The sequence below is a fragment of the Macrotis lagotis genome, chromosome X (assembly GCF_037893015.1).
Source record: "Macrotis lagotis isolate mMagLag1 chromosome X, bilby.v1.9.chrom.fasta, whole genome shotgun sequence".
Classification (NCBI taxonomy): domain Eukaryota; kingdom Metazoa; phylum Chordata; class Mammalia; order Peramelemorphia; family Peramelidae; genus Macrotis; species Macrotis lagotis.
In genome coordinates this window covers 185748468-185774138 of record NC_133666.1, presented here as the reverse complement: position 1 = coordinate 185774138, position 25671 = coordinate 185748468, and the positions used below count along the sequence as shown (strand labels likewise).

The window sequence follows — 25671 nt, the reverse complement described above, 5'->3', positions numbered from 1 at the left end:
TTCTTATCATCATCATCATCATCATCATCATCATCATCATCATCATCACTGTAGTTAAGAACAATTAATTCTGAAGATAGAATTCTGCTCCTAAAGTCAGGAGGACCTGAATTCAAATCCAGCCTCAGATACTTCCTAGTACTATGACCCTAGGCAAGTCATTTTACCTCTCAGTGTCTTAGTTTTTGCAACTATAAAATGGAAGTGATAATAGCATCCACCTGTTGTTGTAAGGATCAAATCATGTAATAATTTTAAAGTATAGCACAGTGCCTGGTATAAAGTCAATGAATATTAATAATATATAATAATATGATTAATAATAGCAAATGTTAGACATCATCATCATTATATATAATGTATGAAAAATGTATAGTAGAATATAAGTTCTTTGAGGGCAGGGACTGTTTATTTTTGCCTTTGCATCCTCAGCACTGACAGCACATTATCTGGTATACAATAAGCAGTTGATCAATATTTGCTGAGCTTTGTTAAAAAAAAAACCTTAGCAAGAGTGGGGAAAATGAAGAAGTCTTTTGTTTTATCAACTAGTATATACAGGATACTTGACAAAGTATGAGAAAAACATTTTTTAAATTGAAAAGAAAAAAGTTACTATTGTGCAAGCCATAGCTAGATTAGGTTACTGGGGAAGTAAGCATCCTTGTCCTCTTTGATGATGGGTTTGGGACCTTGTGTTCTGTTAAATCACTGGAGTACACCATCCAGCATGTTCTGCTTTGCCAGATCAGCTTTGAGAAAATCCTCACAACAGACCACTTATATCTTGTCTCAGAACTAGCTATGACCAGAGAGGTTCATCACCAGTAGTTTGGCCATGGTAATCTTAATAGCAATAGCTTACATTTTTTTTTAGTGCTCACTGTATGCTAAGCACTTTATAATTATATCATTTGATTCTCACAACAACTCTTCAAGGCAGATATTTTTATTATTCCCATTTTAGAGTTGAGGAAACTGAGGCAGCGGTTAAGTGACCTACCCAGAGTCACACAGTGTCTAAAGATGGATTTGAATTCATTTTTCTGACTCTGCCCTAGCACTATATCCACAGAAGCCACTTAGCTGCCCAGATGATAAATGACTGAACCAGATCTTTTCAAAAGAACCCTTAGTACCTAATTGATTCTTAAATCTTAGTCATACTATATAAAATTCAAAGTACTGGGGCAGCTAGGTGGTGCAGTGGATAGAGCACTGGCCCTGAAGTCAGGAGGACCTGAGTTCAAATTTGACCCTAGACACTTAATAATTACTTAGCTGTGTGGCCTTCGGCAAGCCACTTAATCCCATTGCCTTAAATTAAATAAATAAATAAACCAATCAATAAAAATTTGAAGTACTCCACTGAGTGACATTCTTTCCTTTTTAGTTCTATAAATGCACTTGGTGAAGAAAGGCTTCTTGCTTCTGTCTCTTTCTCCTGAGGTCAAGTCTTCTTTTCTTTGCAAGATTGTATATACTGACTCTTTTCTGTTAGAGTTTATGTGACATGGAACAGATTTAGCCAAACTGACCTATTCATTATTTTACTCATTTAAAGAAATCACAGACCAAAGATTAAGAACCTTGCTCCAGACCACCTTCTTCCCCTGCCCACCCTCCTCCTCATTTTAAATGAACTTCAGAGAAATTTAGAAGTTTTCCTAAGATCTGGCAGGTAGTATGGAATACAGTCAGAATTTGAATCTCAGATACTCTGTCTCTAGGTAATAATAGACATTTACATAGGACTTTCAAATTGCAGGATCTCTTTTGAATACTTGCAATAACCTTTTTAGTTAGGTTCTACAGATATTATTATCCTCATTTTCCGATGAGAAAACTGGAGCTCAGAGAGACTAAGAGACTTACTTGACTCATTGGTGACTTATTTAGTTAAGTGTCTGAGACAGGATTGAATTCAGGGTCTTTTTGACTTTAACATCAGCATGCTGATTAACATGCCATGGCTTGACCTTCTCATTACATCACATTATTCCACTTCTATGGCTCCTACAGGAAGCATACTGACTACTGAAATAGTTTACTATAAAAATAAACTAACCTTCCAGATGACCCCATCCTATAGCCAAATTCGAGTTATCTGAAATGTTCATGTGATTCTTATGTATTTCCTCATTACCTCAACTAATTTGAGGAAATTCTTTGCAAGATGAATCTCTATGTTTGAGAGTGGAGTGGTTTCTTTCCTGGAGTCATTATTCACAACAGTGATTGAAATGGAGAAAGAAGGAGGAGGATGTATGAAAGGATTCCCACTCTCCCAGCTCCCTCTAGTAATTTATACTCTCCTTGGAATGAGTGCAAACTAATTTGATTTATCCTTCCTACCCACTTTTCCTACTCTTCCTTATTCTATGTCCAAAGTGACAGAATCAGAGTGGACATGATCAAAAGGAAGTGGGGTGACCCTTAATTTCCTTGCCTCCTTTCTCCATGTCAACAGTCATCATGGAAAGCACCAGCTTGGCTACAGACAAGTAGGGCTAGTGCCTGTGAGAGCCAGAAGTTTAGACTTTATAACACCAAGCATGGATGAAAAGTAAGCATTCAAATAGACTCATAATGTTTAATTCAATTCAATAAGCATTCATTAAGCAATTACTATGTGTAAAGCATTAGATTAGATGCTAAGGAAAGAAAGACAAAAATGACTAGTATTCTCTATCCTCATAGGGTTTATATTCTACTGGGGTATACTAGTAAATAGATAGGGTTAGGTAGAGACAGACACTGGATGTGGGATGTCAATGACTTAGGGAACTTCCACAAGAGGAAATTCCCTCTACCAGGGCAGCGGGAATGGAGAAGTAAATAAATGATTTGAGGAGGTACTGAGCTCTAATGACAAAGGGAATCAGGAAAAGTTTCCTATAACAGGTGGAGCATGAGTTGAGCCTTAAGGGAAGTTTATTATCCTTAAGAGGAAGAGGTAAAGAGGGTGAAGAGGAGAGGGGGAATTCCAGTCATGAGGAACAGCATATATAAAGCCATGGAGGCAGGAGATGAAATGGTGAATTTGAGGAAATAATAAATAGGCCACTTTGGTTAAACTGATTCCAAGTCCTATAGACTCAGAGAGAGGAGTCAGTTAATACATATGATCTTACAAGGGAGAGGAGACTGTCAACCTCAGGAGAAAATACACCAAGTACATTTATAGATCTAGAAATAAAAGGGTTTCACTGAATAGAGTACTTTATACTCTTAAGGGAACTTTTAATTTGAAGCAATGTGGAAGAATTAAGAAATTAAGAATTAAGGTCCTAAGTATCAAAGTTTGAAGATCTGATCCAGTAATTTATCAGCTAGATAGTACCGTAGTACCGAGGATAGACCAAGGTGGAAAGACTGACAATGTTGGTTCAAATTCAACCACAGAAATTTAGTAAACTGTGTGATCTTGGACAAATCACTTAATGTTTGCCTCACCTTAGCCATCTGTAAAATGGGAATAACAATAACACTTGCCTCATGGTTTATTGCTGTGAGGATGAAATAAGAATATTTGTATAGCACCTAGCATATAATAAGCCCTACAAAAATGTTAGCTGTTATGATTATTTTTAGGGGTTTTTTGGCAAGGCAGTGGGGTTAAGTGGCTTGCCCAAGGCCACACGGGCTAGGTAATTATTAAGTGTCTGAGATCGGATTTGAACCCAGGTACTCCTGACTCCAGAACCAGTGCTTTATCCACTGTGCCACCTAGCCACCCCAGCTGTTATGATTATTTATCATTGTTTAGAAGGTGAGCAACAAGCACTCATTCTGTGTCAGATACTGTTCTAAGCCCTAAGGAAAGAAGTACATGCAAAGAGAAAATCAGTCCTTGATTTAAAAGCTCACATTCTAATGGGAATCTGAAAATTAGAAACAGAGGCAGGACAGGAATGAAGTCTAGCAAGCCTGGGCTTTTCCCAAAAGAGGCCTCCAAGAGAAAGTCATCAATGGGAGGAGGGGGCTAGCATGATGGAAAGATGGATATTCTTGATAAGAAGCAACTGAGGCTTCACAGCAAAGTCCAAAACATCAGAAACAGAGCTAGCAGGAGATTGAAATTTGACTGCCTTGAGCCCCCTCCCCAAGATTCCAAAATCTTGTTTCCTCTGCCTGGGTGAATCAAGCACAGTATTAGTGGTAAATAGAGTTCCATGCCAACTGTTTGATAACTGTGTGGGCATGTGAGTTGTCAAGCCAGATAGAATCAAAATGTATTTCTAAGAAAAGAAAAGACTATATTTTATGTCTTAAATTAAGGTTTTTGTATTTTTGATAGATACATTAGTACACTTATTTTTTACATTAGAAAGGAAAATGCTAGTGGCATATGACTTTTCCTTTTGTGATTGGTAAAGTCATTTTAAAAATTCATTTATTTTGTGATTTCTATCATTTGCCTATTCCCTTGACCTCTAGAGGATTGAACAAGAAGTCAAAAATAGGTGGTTTGAATTTTCCAACTTCAGAATAATTATTGTTCTTCAAATAACATGGATGCTTCTTTATTAAAAAAGTTAATTGTATAGATAATAAATAAAAGATGGGGAGTTTGGTTCATCTACCTGTGAATATCCAGTTTATACTTTGCTTCCATGATATGCTACATGCTATTATATTTGTCAACAAGGATCTAGAAAGTCTAGGCTGTACTTTTTTTATTAGGTACTTTTGTGGAGGACCCTCAAAGTTAAAATGACATGACTAATGCATTTTTTAAAACAAGAGAAACAGCCTGTTATAGAGAGCCAAATTTGGAGGCAAGAAGATCTGGGTTCAAGTCGTGTCCCTGACACATATTTGCTTATGTGGTTCTGGACAAGTCACTTAATGTTTCAGTGACCCCAGAATTATAAATGGTAGAAAAGGTGTAAGTCTGCCATGGTAGAAGAAGCTCCTCCCCAGAAAATCCTATTAACAGTGAAATAATAACAGTGAAAGTCATAGTAAACACACACACATAAACACACAAACACACATGCATGGACACAGAGAGAAAAACTTACCTATACACCTACACACTCAAGATAAAAACAGAATTGTAATCTACTTGGTCTATATCCCAAAAAGATCAAAAAAAGGGGAAAAGGACTTATAGGTACAAAAGTATTTATAGCAACTCTTTTTATGGTGCCAAAAAATTGGAAATTGAAGGGATGCCCATAAATTGGGGAATAGCTGATCAAGTTGTGGTAATTGATGGTGATAGACTATTATTGTGTGACAAAGGGGGATGATTTTAGGGGAAAATGGCAAGACCTACATGAAGTGATGCAAAGTGATGAGAAGAACCAGATCATTATGCACAGGAAGAGCAATGTCGCAATGATGATCAACTGAAAGATTTGGATTTTCTAATCAAGACAATGTCAAAGAATTTATGAGGAAAAAATGCTATTTAAGTCTAGAAAGAGAATTAATGAACTTCAAGTATGAATTGAAATAAAATTTTCTTGCTTTTTACTTTTTGGCAATATGGTTAATATGGAAATGGTTTTACATAATTTCACACGAATAATTAATTATATAATTTTGCTTCTCTCTTGGTGGGTGGTTGGGAGGAAGGAAGAGAATTTGAAACTCAAAATTTAAATAGAGGGGCAGTTAGGTGGATAGAGCATGGGCTCTGGAGTCAGGAGGTCCTGAGTTCAAATCCAGCCTCAGCTATGTGAACTTGGGCAAGTCACTTAACCCCACTGACTTGAAAAAAAAACAAACAAATTTAACATAGGCTATTTATGAAGAATTTTGATATAATTCTCTCTTTTATAAAGAAAATAGTCATTAATTAATTATCTTATTCAATGCAAATCTGAAACTACTCTTACAATAAGTCCAACTATTTCTTGACTCTGTCAGTTTCTTTTGAGCATTATATTAAAATTATACTTGGATAGCTGGGGCATTAAGAAAGCTAGGGCCTATATGAAGCAGAGGAAGTCCATTCCAGACACAGAAGACAGCCCATATAAAGGCATGGAGTTGGGAAATGAAAGGTCAAGTTTGGGGCATAGCAGTTAGGCCATACTTTGGAACACAAAATATATGTTTAAAAAAGTTGGAAAGGTAGGCTGGAGCAGGATTGTAAAGAGCTTTAAATCAAGCTGAGCACTTCGTATTTTATCCTAGAGAAAACAGAGAACCACAGAAGGTTCTTGAGGAAATAAGTGACACTATCAGATTTATGCTTTAGGAAGATTATTTTGGTAGTTTGATGGAGGATGGATTGGGAAGAGGGGAGACTGGAAATTAGGAATCTCATTAAGAGCTTGTGTATCATCCGGGTGGAAAGTATTAAGAACCTGAATTCTAGTGGCAGCTAAATCAGATAAGAGAAAGGAATAGGTGGGGGATATGAGCTTCATTATTTTCCCATAAAAGGGAGAATCTTTCTCAGGCAGAGGTGACTGTGTTCTTTGAACTCTTATAGCTATTTCACTGCTTTGGGGATTTCAGGCTATCCTGCCCCCTTTCCCCATGAACATCCAGAATACTCACACACTCTAAAGGGGGGGAGTAATCTTGGCCCCAGATTCACAGGAAACTTCCTTTAGCATACAACACCCTCCTCAGGGCAGCAACCAAGGAAGATTTTTCTTAAGACTCTGGAGTGCTCCAGTGTCTGCTGCGTTTAGATACATAGCAGCACCTGGCTCATTCTCACTTCACTAATCTGCAAATAACAGAGATGCTCGCCCCAAACAGATGGTTTTAACCCACTTCTCGGTGATGATTTAATTGCAGGAAGCTGGTGTGGGGTCTCCTATTACCAAGAGTTCATTACTTTTATGAAACATACTGTAAGATATTTGCTAGGACACCATGAGGCATGATCATAAATAATTAAAACTAGGGGACCCTCACCAAAGCAAACGAACTAGTCCATTTATAAAAACAGGTGACTGGTTTTCTCTGGGTTTGTTCATACACAGATCTGCAGGAGAGGCTTTGGCAATTGGCCAGGAGACTTCTCATCATTAGTTTGAATTAAAGAAAGATTTTGATCTTTGTTTAGTATCTCCAATAATTAACAAAATGTTGGGACAGAGAGGCAAGAAGAGGAGAGAGGAAGGGAGGGACTAGGAGGGGAGGAGAGGGGAGGAGAGAGAATGGAAAGGAGGGGAGGGGAGGGGAAGGGAAGGAAGGGGAAGGAAGGAGGGGAGATTTATTAAGAGTTTATTATGTGCTTGAAAAGCTCTAATGGATTCAAATAAGAAGAAACAAGACAGTCCCTGCCTTCAACGAACTTATACTCTAATGGAGAAAACGACACATTAAGGATACTGGAAAGAAGAGGGATTTACCAGCAAGTGACTATGTGGAGGAGACTACAGGAAACTTCAGTGTAGGTAGTCCTTGCTAAGACAGAGTAAAAAGCTCCCCAATAAGAACCAAGGGTTATTGCCAAGATCTGGAAAGGGAACTTTAGAAGTCACCTAGACCAAACCCAACATTTTACATATGAGAAAACTGAAGCACAGTGAGGTCAAGTGAACCTGGACACAGTCTATTTTACCTACTGCTAAATCACAGTGGACTCTTGATGAATGGACAGTCCAAGCTGGTAATTCAGAGACATTCAGTTGTCCAAGTGAGGATAAGCGCATAACTGGGAATATAGGAATAGAAAGAAAAGGGGGAAAAGAAGAACAAAATCTTCCTTGGTAGCTTGTCCTCTTATTGGTAAAGGACATGGGAACTTTCCTCTCATTTTAAAAATAATAAATGGGTCTCATTCAGTGTGTGAAGAAAATGCCTGTTCTTTTCAATAGGCTGACCTCTATTACAACACTAGCTTGTTGCAAGGAGGAAAATGAGTTTTATTGAATAAATATGGCTTATTTTCCCACATTATTGCTCAGTAATTATACATTTTTCCTCTTATTTACATTTATTAGTGTGTAATGCCATCCTGCATGTTACCTGAAACCCAGCTGATCTAATTAAACCACCAATATTGTAGATTACCAGCTGTGATGAAAATGATGGCTTGAGTCTTTTTTTGTGTGTATTTATTCTTTTGTGTGAGTTTATTTATTTATTCTTTTTAGCTAATGGTCTTTCTGCTGTTCATCAAACACTTTAAACTTTTATGCCATCTTGGTGTGGTCGACAGGTCCCTTTAAAAATAATTTTTTTTTTTAAGGTATGTGCAGCTCTTTCAAAATGGCAATATGTAATCTGCAAGCTGCTGTGTACATTTTGGTTGCTAAGTGCAGTATTTAGCCCTGTTCTCCATGCAGTCAAGCATATCTTAACTCCCTGGATAATAATTGTTATTGGAATTTGCTGAAGAAATTTATGGCCCATATGATTACTTCCACAAAAGAAAACGATAGAAAGCAAATAGAAAGTCACGTGATTCTTAATTTAAGAAAGTTACAGTGAATTCCTTCACCAAAAGGTGATAAAAACACCTGTACTTTTTGGAAGGGCATGGGAGATAGGGGGAAGTAGGAAGAAGGGTGGAGTGAGAGGCATTGTGGCTGACTGCAAAGAGGACTTGAGTGGACTGGAATCTCAGGTTTTCTACCTGTGAGACACAGCTGAGTCATTTCACTTCTAGGTCTCAATTTTGTCATCTGTAAAATGAGCAATTCAGCCGAGATAGCCTTCTGGCTTATTTTTCTTGCTCAAAACCAGAGGTTCTTACCCTGGAGTTAACAAGCCTTTTTTTAAAAAAAATATTTTTTAAATTACAGTGACTTCCTTTGAAATCTTATTTTATATATTTAGGAATATTCTAAGAAGGGATGGCTAGGTTTCATCAGACTGGCAAAGGAGACCAAAATCAATAGATTTGTGTGTGAGAAAGATATCTAACATTTTTTTCTCTCTTTCCACATGTGTGCATATGTTTATGTTTGTCCATATATATGTGTCTGCTGTCTCTCTCTCTATCTCTTTATCTTGGATAAAGGGTCTTTAGAAAAGTATTTCCTAATCTATGTTTTAGATCTTTTTTTTTGCAAGGCAAATGGGGTTAAGTGGCTTGTCCAAGGCCACACAGCTAGGTAATTATTAAGTGTCTGAGACCGGATTTGAACCCAGGTACTCCTGACTCCAAGGCCAGTGCTTTATCCACTATGCCACCTAGCCACCCCTGTGTTAGATCTTGAAGGCCTCACAGATCTCTTGTGTAAATCTCTTGTACTGTACAGGAAACTTTTTTTCTTCTATCTTCTCTCAGTATGTCTCTCTCTCTTTTTCCTCTCCTCTTCCCTGGCCTCCTCATTCTTCTGTTTTCCTCTCTCTTTTCCTTTTCCTTCTTTCCTTCTCTCTTTTCTCTTTCTCCTTTTTAACTCTCTCTCTCTCTCTCTCTCTCTCTCCTGCTCCCCAAAATAATTTTAAACTCTTAAATTATCTCCTACTCTCAACCCTTCTAGCTTCCTCTTAAGCACTGTCTTCCACTATTAGAATATCAGCTTTTGGTAGAGCAAAGACCATGGTCCTCATTTGTATTTGTATATCTAGTACTTAGCATAGTATCTGTATATAATAAGTATGTTCGCATGTGTTGATAGGTATACATGTATGTATCTAAGGTCAACTGCCTTCTCTGCTCATAAAACTTCAATCACTTCCTATAGTATAAAATTCAGGCTCCTTAGCCTGGCATTCAAGGCCTTCCATAGTCTAACTTTTGCCTACCTTTATCTCTCACTCCTTCTAATTATGAACCCTCTGCCCCAGAGAAGATGACCCATTCTGCATTACACAAATACATTATACTCATTTCTACCTTTACCCCTATGTTCATTCCATTATTAGGCACCTACTATGTGTAACTTGTGCTAGGTAATGGGGATATAGTCATAAAAATTCCCTATCTTCCAGAAGCTAAAGTTCTACTGCGGTGGGAGTGAACGTGTATACAGATAAGTACAACATACATAGAAGACAAATCTAAAGTAATTTTGGCTTGTTACTACCCAACAGGGAAATCAGGAAAGGGCTCTTATAGAAAATAACATAAACAATTAATCATTAAATCAATAATCATTTATTAAGTATCTACTCCATACCAACCTCAGTACTAGGTACATATTGTCTGCATAATCTCATTTGTAGCTCATTCTACATTTTCTTGTATTTTTGCTATTCCCCCCCCATTTTCTTGCCTTTTTCATAAGACTGTAGGTGCCTAGAGCCGAGGTGGCAAATATTTGACCCATAGGTATCAAAAAAGCAGTCCTCAAAACTTAATGTGGTCCAAACCAGATTAAAATGTAATTGAGAAACATTTTTAAAATATTAAAAATATAACATATACAATGTTAATTATGGTTTTCTAAGTTAATGTGTGGCCTACATGTCTGTTTTTATTTGAGGTTTGACATTGCTACCTAAAGGACCATATGTCATACACATCTTTATTTCCTTTATAGTATTTTTCCTGGGAGGTTGCTCATAGAAGATACTCAATGAATATTTGTTGATCAGTTAATGTTTTTTCTCTTTTCTCAAGGTCATAGCCAAGCATATTTTTCTTAAAATACTGATTTCTTCCCTACATTAATACTCATCTCCATGCTAACTTTCATCCATGGTTATAGGGGATTCATTTTCTTACTTTACATAACCTTCTCTTTCTTTCCTCAGTCCCTGTATTATTTCTTCCCAGAGTACAGGAAAAAAATTTAGAGTTGTACACATATTCTTGGAAAAGCACTGCCAAAGACTGTAATTAAGTCTTCCAAGTATTATTGCTTACCTAAGAATGAATTGTAGACTTTTTTTCAGATTTTTTTAGTTTCAGATACATAGTTAAATATCCAGTCACTATCTTTCCATTTTGTCTGCTTTATGTGCCAAATCCAGATGTTTGGCGACATCTGGATGACTGAGTTTTCTTGCCTTTCATATGGATGACTGGTTTTTTACAGAGATGTTAGAGTGGGGAAATGAAATGATATAATTTCCTAGTTTGGATGTGATGATAGACCCTAAGAAAATACTAGGCTTGTTCTGTTTCTGGACATTAATTCTATCTTCTATGAATAAAATAGAACTCCAGGCCTCAGTTTCCTATAGTGAAAATCTAGTCAACAAACATTAAGTGAGCAAGGTATTTGAGGCCATTAGTGCCCTCTTGCCTTAGCATCACTGTGTCCTTTCTAAGGACTTACTAGAAATGAGTCTTGCTCAAAGCTGAACTGGTGTGTGACTCAATGTCTTTACCAAAGGGTAATCTTAATTAAAAGTGTCTTTAGTAAAACAACAAGAAAAGAGAGAAGTCAAAGATATGCACTTAACAGAGATATGTGTTTTGGGTTTGAGGTTTTTTTTTTACTCTATTTCTCTGTCTCCATGTCTCCATCCCTGAGTAGTTTATATGTAGTATTTATCTTTAGTGACTTATCATTAAATAATGCTGCCAAGAAGGATGTCTGATGGACCCTGGACTATCTGGTGAAATCTCAAGACATTCATGCAGGGTTTGTTCATCTCACAGTTTCATTGTACTCCTGTAGCATTTGTTGGTCCAAGGCCTGTGACGGCAGTAACAGGACCGGTGACTTTTTATCCCCATCTTCTTTGTCATTGTCTCCGTCATCTTCTCCCTGTGTCGCTCTCTCTTTGTCTTTCTCACTGTCTCTGTCTCTGGTGCTTCCCTCGCACGGCTGATGGATATGCAGAGTATGTGGGATGAAGTGAGTGGTACTGTCACTGAACTGATGGTGTTCAGTGACTCCTCGGGCTCTTGGCTGGTCTGTACTGCAGAAACCTGACACCCTGACCACTGAGGCATAAAAAACAGAGAATTGGAAGCCTCAGCCTGTCAGCACCAGAGCGTCCCCCAGAGAGGCCTCTGGATGTGAGTGTGTGTGCGTGTGCTTGCAGGGAGGGGGGAGTGGGGGGCTGGGAGTAAGTGGGGCTGGCCAAAGAGAGAAAAGAATTAGGAAAGGAAATGTCTCTTCATTGCTATTCATCGGAGTGCTGCTTATTGTTTTTAAAATCAGTATCTTCTACTGATTATTGTGCATTGTAAAGATGTGGATAATGCATAGTCATTGTGAGCTGGAAAGAGGATGAACAGAGATCAACATCTTCAAACTGAGCTTCTCAAAGAAGATTCTCTCTCTTTTTCTCTGTCTCTCATCTATCAATCTACCTACTATTTATGTCATGTTTATGTATCTTTGTGTGCACCTACCCCCATATCATTGTCTGTATGTCTATCCAGCTATGTATTGTGAATTTACATGCCTATATCTGTCTAAATATCTATCTCTTTATCTCTCTCTTTCTGAATATCTATCTCTTTCTATCTGTTTGTCTGTTATCTATCCATCTTTTTCTATCCATTTATCAATCTATCTGTCTGCCTATCCATCCCTCTCCTTCCATCCATCCATCTTATTCATCCATCCATCCATCCATCCATCCATTCATCCATCCATCAAGCATCTGTCTGTATGTCCATCTATCTATCTATCTATCTATCTATCATCTATCATCTATCTATCTATCCATCTATCTCTTTATCCATCTTTCTATCCATATTCCCTTGTTTGCAATGTTCACTCTGGGGGAGGATTATTCAGGGTGTACACCGGAAAGAAGTAAAGCAAGATACACAAGCAATGGCATGTAGACTAGACCTTGTAGTTCAAGAGGTGCAGTTCAAGGATTTGCACCTGGGAACCTTTTTCTCTTAGTTCCTTTGAAAAATCAAGGCAAGACTAATTCAACAGGAACTTCTAAGGATTGTTTTCCCTCTTTAGACAAACAGCAAAGGTGTCTGAATGGTTGCCTTGGGCCAAATGTGGGAAAAGTGTTGAAGCTAGAAAAAGAGGGTCTCACTCTCTTAACTGCAATAGGTCTCAGTTTCCTCATCTTTAAAATGAGATGGTTGCTCTAAATTAGCTCCAAAGTTCATTCCCTCTCTAAATCTATGGCCTATATCTTGTGTGCTTTAGTTATCTGAACTGATGATTTATCCCCCAACAATAATTATAAACTCCAAGACTCGAGTCTCTGTCAACTAGACTCTGTTTATTTTCCCTGGAGACTAGAAAAATGCTATGTGTATTTATGTATACATATATATATATATATACATATATATACACATACATATATGTGTGTATATATACATATATACAATTAATACACACACACACACACACACACTAGATGTTTAACAAACACCTTATTTAATGAAGGATGGAAACATCTTTTCAGTTAGTCAATAAACATTTATTGTGTCAAGCTCTTTGCTAAGTACTGGGAATACAAAGAGACAAAGGAAACATCCCTGCCTTCAAGGAGTTCATAATCTAATGTTCAACTCATTCTCCCTTCTTGATGATTTTTCTGATTATCAGAGCGACTAGGATAACTTATTGGAACCATGTCTAGGAAAAGGCAAAGCTGTTAGTTTATCTTGAGGGGAAAAAAAGAACTTAGTCCCTTAGGGTTACTGCATGGGTCAGATGGAATGTACAGTCCATAATTGTCTCAAGGAAGGATTCAGAGCTTTTTTTCCCCCTTGAACTCCTGTTGGATTTAGCTTCCAGATATGGGCTACCTACTCCTTAGGTCAACTCTAATCTTAGTACCATATCGAAGTTCTAATATTCTTGAATTTGAGATAATGATACCCATGTCCCATGACAATGGGAATGATACAATTACCTGGCATGTTGGTTGGATTGGTTGGATTGCATCCTCTGTAACTTCCAATAATCAAAGGATGTTTTTTAAGATCATAGCTTATGAAATCATGCCATATATATCTTACCTGGTAACTTTATGGAAAACTAAAAAAATGCTCATTGACAGTTACTAGCAACATGCTTGCCTTGATGGCACAGTAGTACACAAGGTAAGTCATAATTCTTGATAGTTTGCCACAAGTTCCAGATTCCAGTTCTAGAGCCACAAGAGTTCCAAACAACTTTTCAGTAAGAAAAATTCTTATTTCAGCATAAAGTTGAGCTAGGGCCCCCTGTTTTATCATTACTCAGTGATTCTACCATGATATATAGCCATGGGACTCTACTTAAGGAACCTTAGGAGTAGGAAAAAAATAGGTTTCACCCATCTCTTGCCCACCTGATCCATTCATGAGTTTACCCCTTACCTCACATTAACTGGTCCAAAATTGGCTTATCTTTAATTCACAAACTTATCATAAAATGTTTGTGAGGTTCATAAGAGATTGTAGGCACCAGCATTGAATTACTTATTGGTGGTGATATATTTAGAAAACCCAGAAGAAAGAACTATAGGGATCCTATTGTAGTCATAGGTAAAGAAGTACAGAACAGATAGGAAGGATCAATTCATATCAGTAGAAACTTAGAGGCTTATTAGGTAGAGGAGTAAAGATAAGCCAGTGCAAGAAGACAGAAATAGAAAATGAAATCTCTTGTATAAGGAAGAGTAAGAAAGTCTATGATCCGAATCTCAGTTATAAGGAAAGGGAATAATGTGCAGGAAAAAGAGGAAGGTAACTTGTGTACAGACTATGAAAGAATTTAAATGCAAAGAAATTTGTATTTTATGTTTGCAGTAATAGGGAGCCATTGGAGTTTATTGAGTAGAGGAGTAATCAGACCTGTGCTTTGCCAAATATCACCTTTTAATTTCAGTTATAAATTATAATTGAGGTCAGAGTCATAGACTCAGATTTGCTCTTATATCCCCAGATCAGTTATTGTCATCTCACTGTAAATTCTTTCCTGGAAAGCAATGTCCTTTGACATCATTCTTTACATTCTACCTTACATGGCTGCACCAATCACTCAACAGAGATTTTTCATTGCTGATATTTTCTTATTCCTATTTCATCCCATTCTAAACTCATGGGAACCCATCTTTTTCAGGCACAGAGGAAAGCTGAAAGCTTTGCTGCAGATGTGACCCCTTGATTCATTCATTTGTTGACAAGGCTCTCCGTTATTTCCCAAGGTCTTTGTATGGCAGGCATAGCTTAATCTCTGTCTGGGCAAGTTAGTTTCTACTGTAACTGCTAGTTTTTGCAGTTATTCTTATCTTATTCGAGTCATTAAAGAGGACTCCAGTATCTTTATTTCTTTTAATTACCATTCACTTTTTCTTGTTTGCGTTATCTATAGTTGAGCATGGACCTTATCTCCATTTCATTTCTTTTCCTTGCTCATTCTTTTTTTTTTTTCTTTTGGCCTCTGCCAACCACCATCTTTGGCCTCCTCTGCTTGGCCTACTTTCTTTCATTTGTTCCCCTCTTCCTTGCCTTCTATCAATTGTTTCCACTCCTTTTTCAATGATTTTGTTTTTGACCTTTTTATTTTAATTCATTCTTTTTTCATTTTTTATTGTCATTTGCATTTTAATATATCATCTCTACACAATAACCATTGAAATCCATAGTACTCTCCTTTATAATAAACAAATTAATAGTAATCAGTATTTTCAGTGCTACAAGCAATCAGTTACACAAAACTATTCAATATAATTTCTATACTGGTGGACCATGTGATATTGGAAAGTGATGGTAAGGTAAATAAAGCATCAAACCTGGAATCAGAAAGAAATGAATTCAAATCTGCCTTCAGACACTTTCAAGTCATGTGACCCTAGGCAAATCACCTTTGCCTCATCTGTAAATTGAAGATCATAATAGCACCTATTTCAAAGGACTGCTGTGAGAATCAAATAAAATAATAATTATAAAATTCAGACAACTTGGCAATATTAATAGATAGCTCATTTTACAGATGAGGAAACTGAGGCAAACAGAGTTAGGTAACTTGTTCAGGATCACATATCTAGTAAGTTTCTGAGGTCAGCTTTGAATTCAGGTCCTCTAGACCCACTTCCCTAAATATGTATAAATAAATGTGTCACAATCTGTACACATTTATTCTAAAGTAAATGATAATTAAAGGAAATAAAGGTACTGGAGACCTCTTTAATGACTTAAATAAAACAAGGTGTTGCATTAGAACAGTGGTGTCAAACTCATGTAGAAATCTGTTCCCAAGGACTATAATATCAACTTAGAAAACCACAGATTAATATAATGTTGTAGTGTACTTTTATTTATTTTTAAAAACATTTCCCAATTTAATCTGGTTTGGTTGCACTAGGGAGTGTCACTAGAGCTTGAGTGGGCATGAGTGAGTTTGACCTATTTGGATTAGATCACTTTTTTGCCCCTTTTCAGATCTCTATCTCTGATTCTAAAATGGGAAAAATAATTCTCTGCTGACTAAAATAAAGGGCATTATAACAATGAACATGAAAGTCCTTTGAGATACTCTAATAAAAGGAATGGGTCAACTAGCTGACTTAGTGGATAAAACACTGGACCTGGAGTCAGAAAGACTCATCAAATCTGACCTCAAACACCTACTATCTCTGTGACTCTGGGAAAGACACTTAATCCTATTTGTCTCAGTTTCCTCATCTGTAAAATGAACTGAAGAAGGAAATGGAAAACCATTCAAGGATCTTTGCCAAGAAAACCCAAAAGGAGTCATGAAGACTCAGACATGATTGAAAAATGACTAGACAATAAAAAACAACAAAAGTGGCATAATGGATAGAACCTTGAACTTGGAGTCCTTAATACCTGGATTTAAATCCTGCCTCAGATACTGCTGGTTCTCAACATGACATTTCACTTAGTTTCTGAATCTAAATTTCTTTATCTGTAAAATAAGGGCTTTAAAGACCTCTCCCAGGTCTGTTATTATAGTCAACCAATGTCTCTGGATCACAGTTTCTCTGAAAAGTGAAGAGGTTGGGTGAGATTACTTCTGCAGTTGTTTCTAGCTCTAAATTTGTACTTCTAGTTCCACCCCTCAATAAATGATTTGCTGTGACCTAACAAAAGTCACCACTTTTTTTGTTTGTCATTCTTTATTTAATTTTAATTTTTTCCAATTACATGTAAAGATGGTTTTCAGCATTCATTTTTGGGTAAGATTTCAAGTTAAAAATCATTACTTAATAACAGTCTTTCTTGTGATGAGCCTTTTGTGACTTAGTTGACTGATCCTCAGATCACAGTTCTTCTCTAGGCCTGTATTGCAGTCTTTTCTGGGTTGGTAATATCCAATAAAGTCTGCTTTCTGCTGGTATAGCCTTCAAGGTCACCCAGGGTCACCTCCAAGATACAGAGAAGCACCAGAGCTGGACTTAGTGGAATAATTTAATTTATTAAAGTAATTTTAATTCTCAGTTCATGTTTGACTAAATATTACTTCAATTCAAATTAGAATTCAGAATTTATTTGACTATGTTGATTTTGTTCCAAAGCTTAACTGTGCTCTTTAATTAATTAATGGTTTCCCCCCTTCTTTTTCTCTTTTCTGTTTTTCTTTCCTCTTCTCTCCTCTCTCCAAATTCTTTTTTTTCCTTGTTAAATATAGGGAGTGAGTTTTCTGGAAGTCCTTATAGCCACCCACAATATTCAACATACAATGATTCCTGGAGATTTCCCAACCCTGGGCTTCTAGGTGAGTACTGGCTAAAACCCTCTTTGATTTCCCTTTGTGTCACAGGCATGCCTCCTTCGAGATCTATACCATTCTCCTCTGTGCATTATGTTAACATTCAATGCTCTATAAACCCACTTCTAAAATAATAACTATTTTCTCCAAGCAATGGTCATAAAAATTACTCCACAGTCTATACACAATCTATTAGTGGATTATATAATAATGATAGGTCAATTGTGAGGAGTCACTTAATATCTTAGAATGCAAAGGATAGTCATAAACTACCTAAGGGAGAGTTTCAAATGGGGATTTTTTTTTCATTCCAGAACAAACTCTGACTGTGTTATCCAATCCTGAGTATATGATTTCCCTAGTAACCAGATACCCCAACTCCAATCATCATCATAATGCCCCTTTTATAGTGCCTTCAGGACTTCTTTGAAATGATCCTATGGAATACAAAGTAGAACTATCATTATTCTCTTTTTACAGATGAGAAAATTAAGACTCAGAAAGATTGTGAATTATCTAGAATCATATAGCCAGGAAAAGTAAGAATTAGGATTCAAATCCAGGTCTCTCAATTCCCAAGGCTAGCACTGTTTTTAATGTACCAAACTGTTTCTGTGTTCATATGCCCCAGTGGTGGCTATTCTCTCCTTCCTTTCCTCCCTTTTCCCTACCCCAATTTATCGACTTTGGCCATTATAGTGTGGAAGAGAAATAGAAAAAATGGTAAGAAAGAAAACAGGAGAAGAGGATGAGAGGGAAAGGCAGAAGGGATACAGAGTCATTTATACTCTCTCAAAAGTGATGAAGGGATTGCCTCCTCTCAAAGATAGCATCATTTCTCTTCCCCCTCCACTCTCTCATCCCCATTGAATTATCAAGGGCTAATGGAGAGAAGAAATAGACAATAGGATTCTTATAATTGTTACTATAAACATTATAACATTTGTTTTACATCTGCCCAGCTCCCAAAAATCTGCCCTCTAAAGGACAGCAAATTCTTTAAGATAACATGCTAGTGTATTAAAGACTTCTAAAGATGCCTGAATAGCTCTGAGTATGTTAAATTTAATCATGGTCCTCAGAATTCTGATGAATCATATATAATTCCATGGAGGAAATAGGGAGATAAAATTATCCCATTTTCCCAAGATCTCATTTAGAAGCAAATTTTTCACAGTGATTAGAGTTTTTCTAAAGTCATTATGGTCTATCCATGGTAGCCTGTGGACCATATATGGCAAGAATTAGAGTACCAAAATAAGATTAAACTATAAATGGGAACAAAATAGGTAAAACTATAATACAACATTGCTAATGCTAATTTGTGGTTTTCTAAATCATTACATAACAGTCAGAATCTATTTCCATTTGGTTTTGATACCACTGGTCTAGACCTATGCATTCAGCGACAACATAGTAGTGAGTGACTGAGTGTCCTGGAGTTGGGTAATACACCTGTGGTCTTCCCTGTGTGGAAAACCAACAGTCACTGGATATATATGGTATATCAATTCTACTCAGTGAACATCAAAATAAAACTTCTTCCTATCAAATAGAGCCATTTAGGTTTCTTCATTTAAATAATGGTGATGATGATGATGATGATGATGATGGTAATGACATTAATCCAATAAAACTCAAATGAGAAAAAAAGTTAATTTCCTGGATACATAATTACTTTATTACTGGAAACAATAGAATCACCAGGGATTCAAAGAAAAGACACTCTGAGGGGACTGATATTCAACTTAAGATCATTCTTTTCCACATCAGTTGCTTGTGACTGAAGCCAGAAGCAGATTGCTCTCCATACATAATGTTACTCTCCTTGTCTTGCCAGTGCTATCCCACTAGGGTCCAATTTATGCTGTGTCTCTAAATTCTAACCATAGACATGATATAAAGGAAAAATATAATCCTTTTTAGCCACTATAGCCTATTTTGACTTTATATTGAACACAAAATATTAAGATTTTGTTGTGCAATTTGTAAAACTGAAATAAGGAATTTGTCATGAATATAATGCTTTAGCATTTTCCAGTTTTATAGAAGACCAGGTAACATTTGTGACTTCCAGTTGTGAGATATTTTTGTTCATCTTTTTAAAAATGTTTTTCATTGTTTGTTTGAAGTGAAATGATCTCTAAGCAACTGAACCAGCAGACTTGACTAATCATGATTAAATAAACCACTTTGCAACTAATAGGTTACTTAGCCATTTTAATATTCTACATTTGAAATGACCTTCCCAGGGAGCTGGAGTTAAGGATCTGTAAGTAGTTGTTCCATAAACTGTCCTGTTTTCAGGGATGGATGGAGCTAAAACCAGTTTGTTTGAGGACTTTAACTGAAAATTATTACCTCAAGCCATAGCTCCTTAACCAAGTTACACTTTGGGTAAAATGTTGTCTCCCCCTCTCCATATATTGTTGTGTATAGTTCTAATCAGATGGATAGTTCTGGTTAAAATCAATACAGGTTTCCTAGGATTTAGACCAGATATCTACTCCAATCTTTCTCATTTTACAGATAAGGAAACTGAGGCCAAGAGAAGCTAAGTGATTTGTAAAAGATCACACATAAAATAGATGGCAAAGATCAGATTTGATCCTGAGTTCTCTGCTTTTAATTCCAGAGCTCTCTCTACTGTAATATAGGTTCTAAAGACATTCATTTCTGGTTATAACCTACTTGTGTTTTCAGTTATATGCAGACTCCTTCTGGCATCTTGAGTCTAATTTTGGACAGGTTACATCTGAGGTATGAAATTTCTTTAAGGAAGGACTATTTTTGAAGTATTATGTCAGAATCTAGTCCAACCATTGTATAGGAGTATGATATCCAATTCATTTCAATTCCATTTTACTTTAATAAGTATTTATCAAGCAATAGCTATGTACTAGTGAAGGGGAAGGGAATTTATATAATGCCTACGATTTCCAGACTTTGTGCTAAGTGTTTTTTATAAATATTATCTCATTTAATCTTCAAAATAAACATGTGATGTAGAAACTATAATTGTCCCCATTTTCCAGATGAGGAAACTGAGGTAAATAGAAGCTAAGTGACTTGCTCAGGATCACACAGCTAAAAAGGGTCTGAGGCCATATTTAAACAGAAGTCTTCCTGACTTCAGGTCCAATGTACTAACCACTGCACCACCAATTCCCTCTGTAATATTCTAGGCCCTGGCAATATAAAAACAAGTAACTAAATATATATATATATATATATATATATATATATATATATATATATATATATATATATGTAAGAGAGAAAAACACCATGTACACAAATAAGTTAAGATGAATAAATGAATGAATAAAGTTAATTTTTGTTGTGAGCTGTCACTAGCAAACGGGGAAATAAGAAAAAGACTCTTGTAGAACTATGGGAATAGTTGGGTCAAGTCTTCTTTATCCATTAACTCCTTCCTATTCACTATGCATATGACCAGATCTTCTGTATCCCTTGCCTTCCTCCTTCTACTATGTTATATTCCTTTAGTTATTTGATATTGTTGGCTTATGTTGAGCTTGTTGTCTACTAAATTCCAGATCATTTTTAAAAATAAAAATGGCTGCCACCCCATTTTATAATCTTGAAGTTTATTTCTTGGCAAGTAAATGACTTTGAGGCAGCTAGGTGGTATAGTAGATAAAGTACTAGTATTGAAGTCAGGACTCTATCTCCTCCTCATCTTCTTCCTTCTCCTTCTTCTCCAATCCTGGAGTACCTCTCTCCTTCTTTGTGATCTTTTGAAGCTCAGCAATCAAACCTGTCAGTTCTTTTTGGTAACTATGACAAAATTTATCTGGGTTTGGTGACTTGAATTCATCACTGGTAGTGAGGATCTCTTTTAAACTTCTCCTTATTCAATCTTTCTGCCAACTGCCTATGAGTCATTTTTATCCTGCCCTCTTCAGGTCTAAGATCATCTCATCTTGGGGCAGGTAGGTGGCATAGTGGATAAAGCACTGGCCTTGGAGTCAGGAGTTCCTGGGTTCAAATCCGGCCTCAGACACTTAATAATTACCTAGCTGTGTGGCCTTGGGCAAGCCACTTAACCCCATTTGCCTTGCAAAAAAAAAAAAACAACCTAAAAAAAAAGATCATCTCATCTCATTCCACACACCCTGATTCCCCTCTTTTATCCAATATACTAGCTTAAACAGACAAATCTGTTTTGTTGTCCTTAGCTTATTTTACCAGTCTCAGTTTAAATTTTAACATTTAGCCTGGCTAACGTTTTATAAGACTTGCAGTTTAAATCTATTCTTGTACTTGACCATTCTTCTATCTTCTATATATAATATATATATTTTTTAATTTTTTTATCTAATTTGGCTTAAGAGTTTCCTGTCTATATATATATATTAATGTCTTTAGATCACTTCTAATTTCTTCCCTCATTCAAATCATTTCTCTTTGGGTCTCCAGAATTTCATTTATGAAAACAACTTACCTCTATTAGTTGAATTCCTTTCTAGTGTTTTAGACCATAGAGTTCTTTTTCTCAAATGGTAATCATGTTTCAAGACTTTTCATAGAGTCAAAGAGATTTCAAGGTTGCTTTAAATTTTAGAGGGCATGCCACATTAGGCCTTACTTTCTTTCCCTTTTCTTTCCTTAAAATTCTGAAGTAGAGCTATGTGTCTTTAAAAGTTGTCATCATTTTAATGTCAGCAATGAATTCTCTCCTATTGATGAAAATAAGACTGAAATTGAAGTTCCCCTCATTGGTTTTTACCCCTTTTGAATGATGAAATTATCCTAAAGACAAAATTAGATTACTATTAATTAATATCATTAAAGATAATATTTGTGAATTAGCTAATCATCTTGGAACAGAGGAGACAACCAGAAGACATCTAGATAACTGAAGAAATCCTGCTATTATTATTATGTCTACATGATAAGCTCATGGTCTGTTTCCTAAATTATTTATCTTTTTTCATCCTTCTGAAAAATTTAATTTAATATTTTTACTTAAGAAGCGTTAATTTTTCTTTCCCTCTTACTCACTCCCTCTATACAATGGCAAAACAAAACAAATTCTATGTAACAAATAAGCATCATCAAACAAAGCAAATTTTCATATTGACCATCTCCAAAACTATTTGTCTCATTCTGTGTATTCAGTCTACCACTTCTCTGTCCAGTGGTATATAGCATTCTTTATCATTGGTCCTCTGGAACCATGCTAGTCATTACATCAATACAAGTCCTTATGTATTTCCAAGTTGTCCATTTTAAAAATGTTGTTATTGTGTAACTATTTTCTGCTTGCTTCACTTTTGCATTAGTTCTTGCAAGTGTTCCCAGGTTTTTCTGAGACTGTGCTCAGCATTGTTTCCTATGGCACAATAGAAATCAGAATCACATACCATAATTTGTTCTACTATTCTCCAATTGACAAATACTCTGTATTTTCTCCTTCTGCCTTTCTAATTTATAAAATACTATAGTAGCAATAGCCGTTCTATTTTTTCCTCCTTTGATCATCGCTCAAATGCTTGCCCCACTCTATAGATAAATGACTTCTTCATGGGTTTATGAAATATAATACTCTACTTATTCTTTTTTAATAATAAATGCATTAAAGAGTCACATTCCAATCAGAAGAAGCACATCAAATCTCATTAAGTGCATTAGTTAGTTAACTAGTTAGTTAGTTAACTAGTTAGTTAAATTACTAAGGCCCTCATAAATAGGGCCAAATGGTAGATGGCTTTGGGATCCAATTTGTGGAATGTAGACTTTTCGTTAAGATTCTGTAAAGCAAAACTCCTTTGCCCAAGGAAGAGTTCATCAACTGAGGATTTCTTAAGCTCAAAAGTTTCTAGCCTAAAAGTTAATATTTATAAAGCATTGCCTGAAACATTATAAATGATTAATAAATGTATATTCCCTCCTTTTGCTCTTTCCCCTAGAGAAATGAAATAGACATTATTTTTAAACTAGTATTATTTTCCTAATTTTTAAAACTAAGAAATGCTGGGGAAGCTAGGTGGTGCAGTGGATAGAGCACCAGCCCTGGAGTCAGGAGGACCTGAGTTAAAATCCAACTTCAGACACTTAATAATTACTTAGCTGTGTGACCTTGGGCAAGTCACTTAATCCCATTGCCTTGCAAAAAAAAAAACTACTAAGAAATACAAACCCATTGAATCCTTTTGTTGCTTTTGAAATGAGGAATTATTGGTTTTGGAGAAGTCTCATCGATAACCCTGGTTTCAAATATACATCAAATCCAGCCTTAGATACTGACTAGCTTTGTGACTCTAGCCAATTGCTTTACTTTTATCTGCCTGGCTTTTATTATCTTTAAAATGAAAATGATAATACCACCTATGGGGTGTAGTGAGGTTAAAATGAGATAATATTCCTAAAGCACTTCACAAACCTAGGATCAAAAATGCTAACGATAATTACTATTGCCATTAATTTCCAATTGCAAAAACATTTTTACATTCCCATGATGCTTCTCAGAAAGCTGAAAAAATTCACCAGTAGAATGACTATTTTTTCATATTATTGAAAGGGATCTTTGTATCCTAATCTAAGACAATGCCAGGCACAGTTTAGAAACTTAATTAGAAATTAAATTGGATTGTACTGAATATCCTGAATCTGATGGCTTACTTTCTGTGTGACCTTGGACAAGTCATTTAATCTTGTGAGACCTCAATTTCCTCATCCAGTATTATAATTGGACTATATTCCTTTTAGCTCTTGAGTGTTGATTCTGTCAAATTATTTTCCTATGAGCTTACACCTTTGTCTTGCTGCTCCCTGAGCAGTTGAGTTTGGCCACAGAAAATTGCATTGCCTATCTGGAAAAAGAAAAAAAAATGGGAGAAGAACTGGGCATTTAATGCTGGCTGGCATCTCCAAAGCACAAAAGCTATTGGGATTTGTTCCAAAAAGACCCCTACTCACTGTGGAAGGAGGCTGGTTCACTCTGCTCCTCATCTCATTGGCCTGACTGCTTAAGACCGACTTAACCCAAACATGCTAAAAGTGGATAATAGTAACACCTTCTAATGAAGAAAAATGATTCAATTTCATGCTGGTTTGTTGTAATAACTTCTTTACCATTTCCCCTCATTACTCTCCACTCGATGCTGATCACGGCAGATTTTGTTTGATGCCCCGTGCCCACTTCTGAACTCGGGTGATTTGTGTACCTTGTGAAATGTAAGTGAGTCTGACAGGATTCCCTTTCGGACACACCTGAGCTATCTAGCTGTTGTTACAGGAGACAGGGTCATGAGATTGACAATATTGGCACAGGCTTCATGCTAGGTGAAAGGGTTTGGAACCAGTCAATTAGGATTAGAATCAGCTCTTCTGTGGGCTTCTATAAAAGGATTAGAGAACAAGTGTGAGCCAGAAATGACTGTGTCAAGGAATAAATTGATGATAATATGAATTAGAAAGAAAAAAATGACAGAAGAAAGGACAAGTTTATTTTAGATGGGAATATAATGGTGGAGAGAAAGATCGAATGTGTTATGATGTGATGTTTTCATTTTTCATGTTAAATAATAGACTTTTTAAAAAATTTTCACCATAGAAATGTGAATTAGAAAACCCCCCCAGCACTTCAGATTGTATAGTTGCTAGTCAGATTCTAAGAGACATTAGGATTTGATGGTTGAAAGGTATAAAAGTAGAGGCTTGTGAGAAATGTAAGAGGAGGAAGGAGGGAGACCAAATCAAAAGAGTTCTATATAGGTTCACTTTGTTTTTTATTTAATTAATCTAATTTTTTCAATTAACAATTTTTTTCTCTCCTCCATTAAAACAATAAAAACAAAACCCTTGTTAAAAATATACATAGTCAAGCAAAACAACACTATATTGGTCACATCTTATAAAGTCTTTCTCCTGCATTCACTGTCTCTCTGTCAGGAGGTGGGTAGCATATTTTATCACGGATGCCTGGAATCCTGGTTAGTCATTGAATTGATTAAAGTTTTCAGTTCATTCCATGATATTTATCTTTATAGTATTGTTATTTTGTAAATTGTTCTCCTAGTTCTGTTCATCACTTCTTAGGTTTCATGGAGCCACTTCCTAAAGGCAGCTAGAGCTGAGTAGATAAAATATCGAACCTAGGATTAGGAAGAACTGAGTTCAAATCTTACCTCAGATACCAATAGTAAGACCTTGAGCAAGTTACTTAACCTCTGTC

General features: G+C 36.1%; 1 protein-coding gene across 4 annotated transcripts in view; it reads left to right on the top strand.

Annotated features, from left to right (window-relative positions):
• PAX5 (paired box 5) overlaps window positions 1-25671 on the top strand; it is a 356088-nt gene that overhangs the window by 314916 nt on the left and 15501 nt on the right. For all 4 annotated transcript variants that reach the window (XM_074203322.1, XM_074203324.1, XM_074203323.1 and 1 more), the window contains one exon: window positions 17388-17474. In XM_074203322.1, the coding sequence (XP_074059423.1) occupies window positions 17388-17474 (87 nt within the window). The remainder of the gene's footprint in view (window positions 1-17387; window positions 17475-25671) is intronic.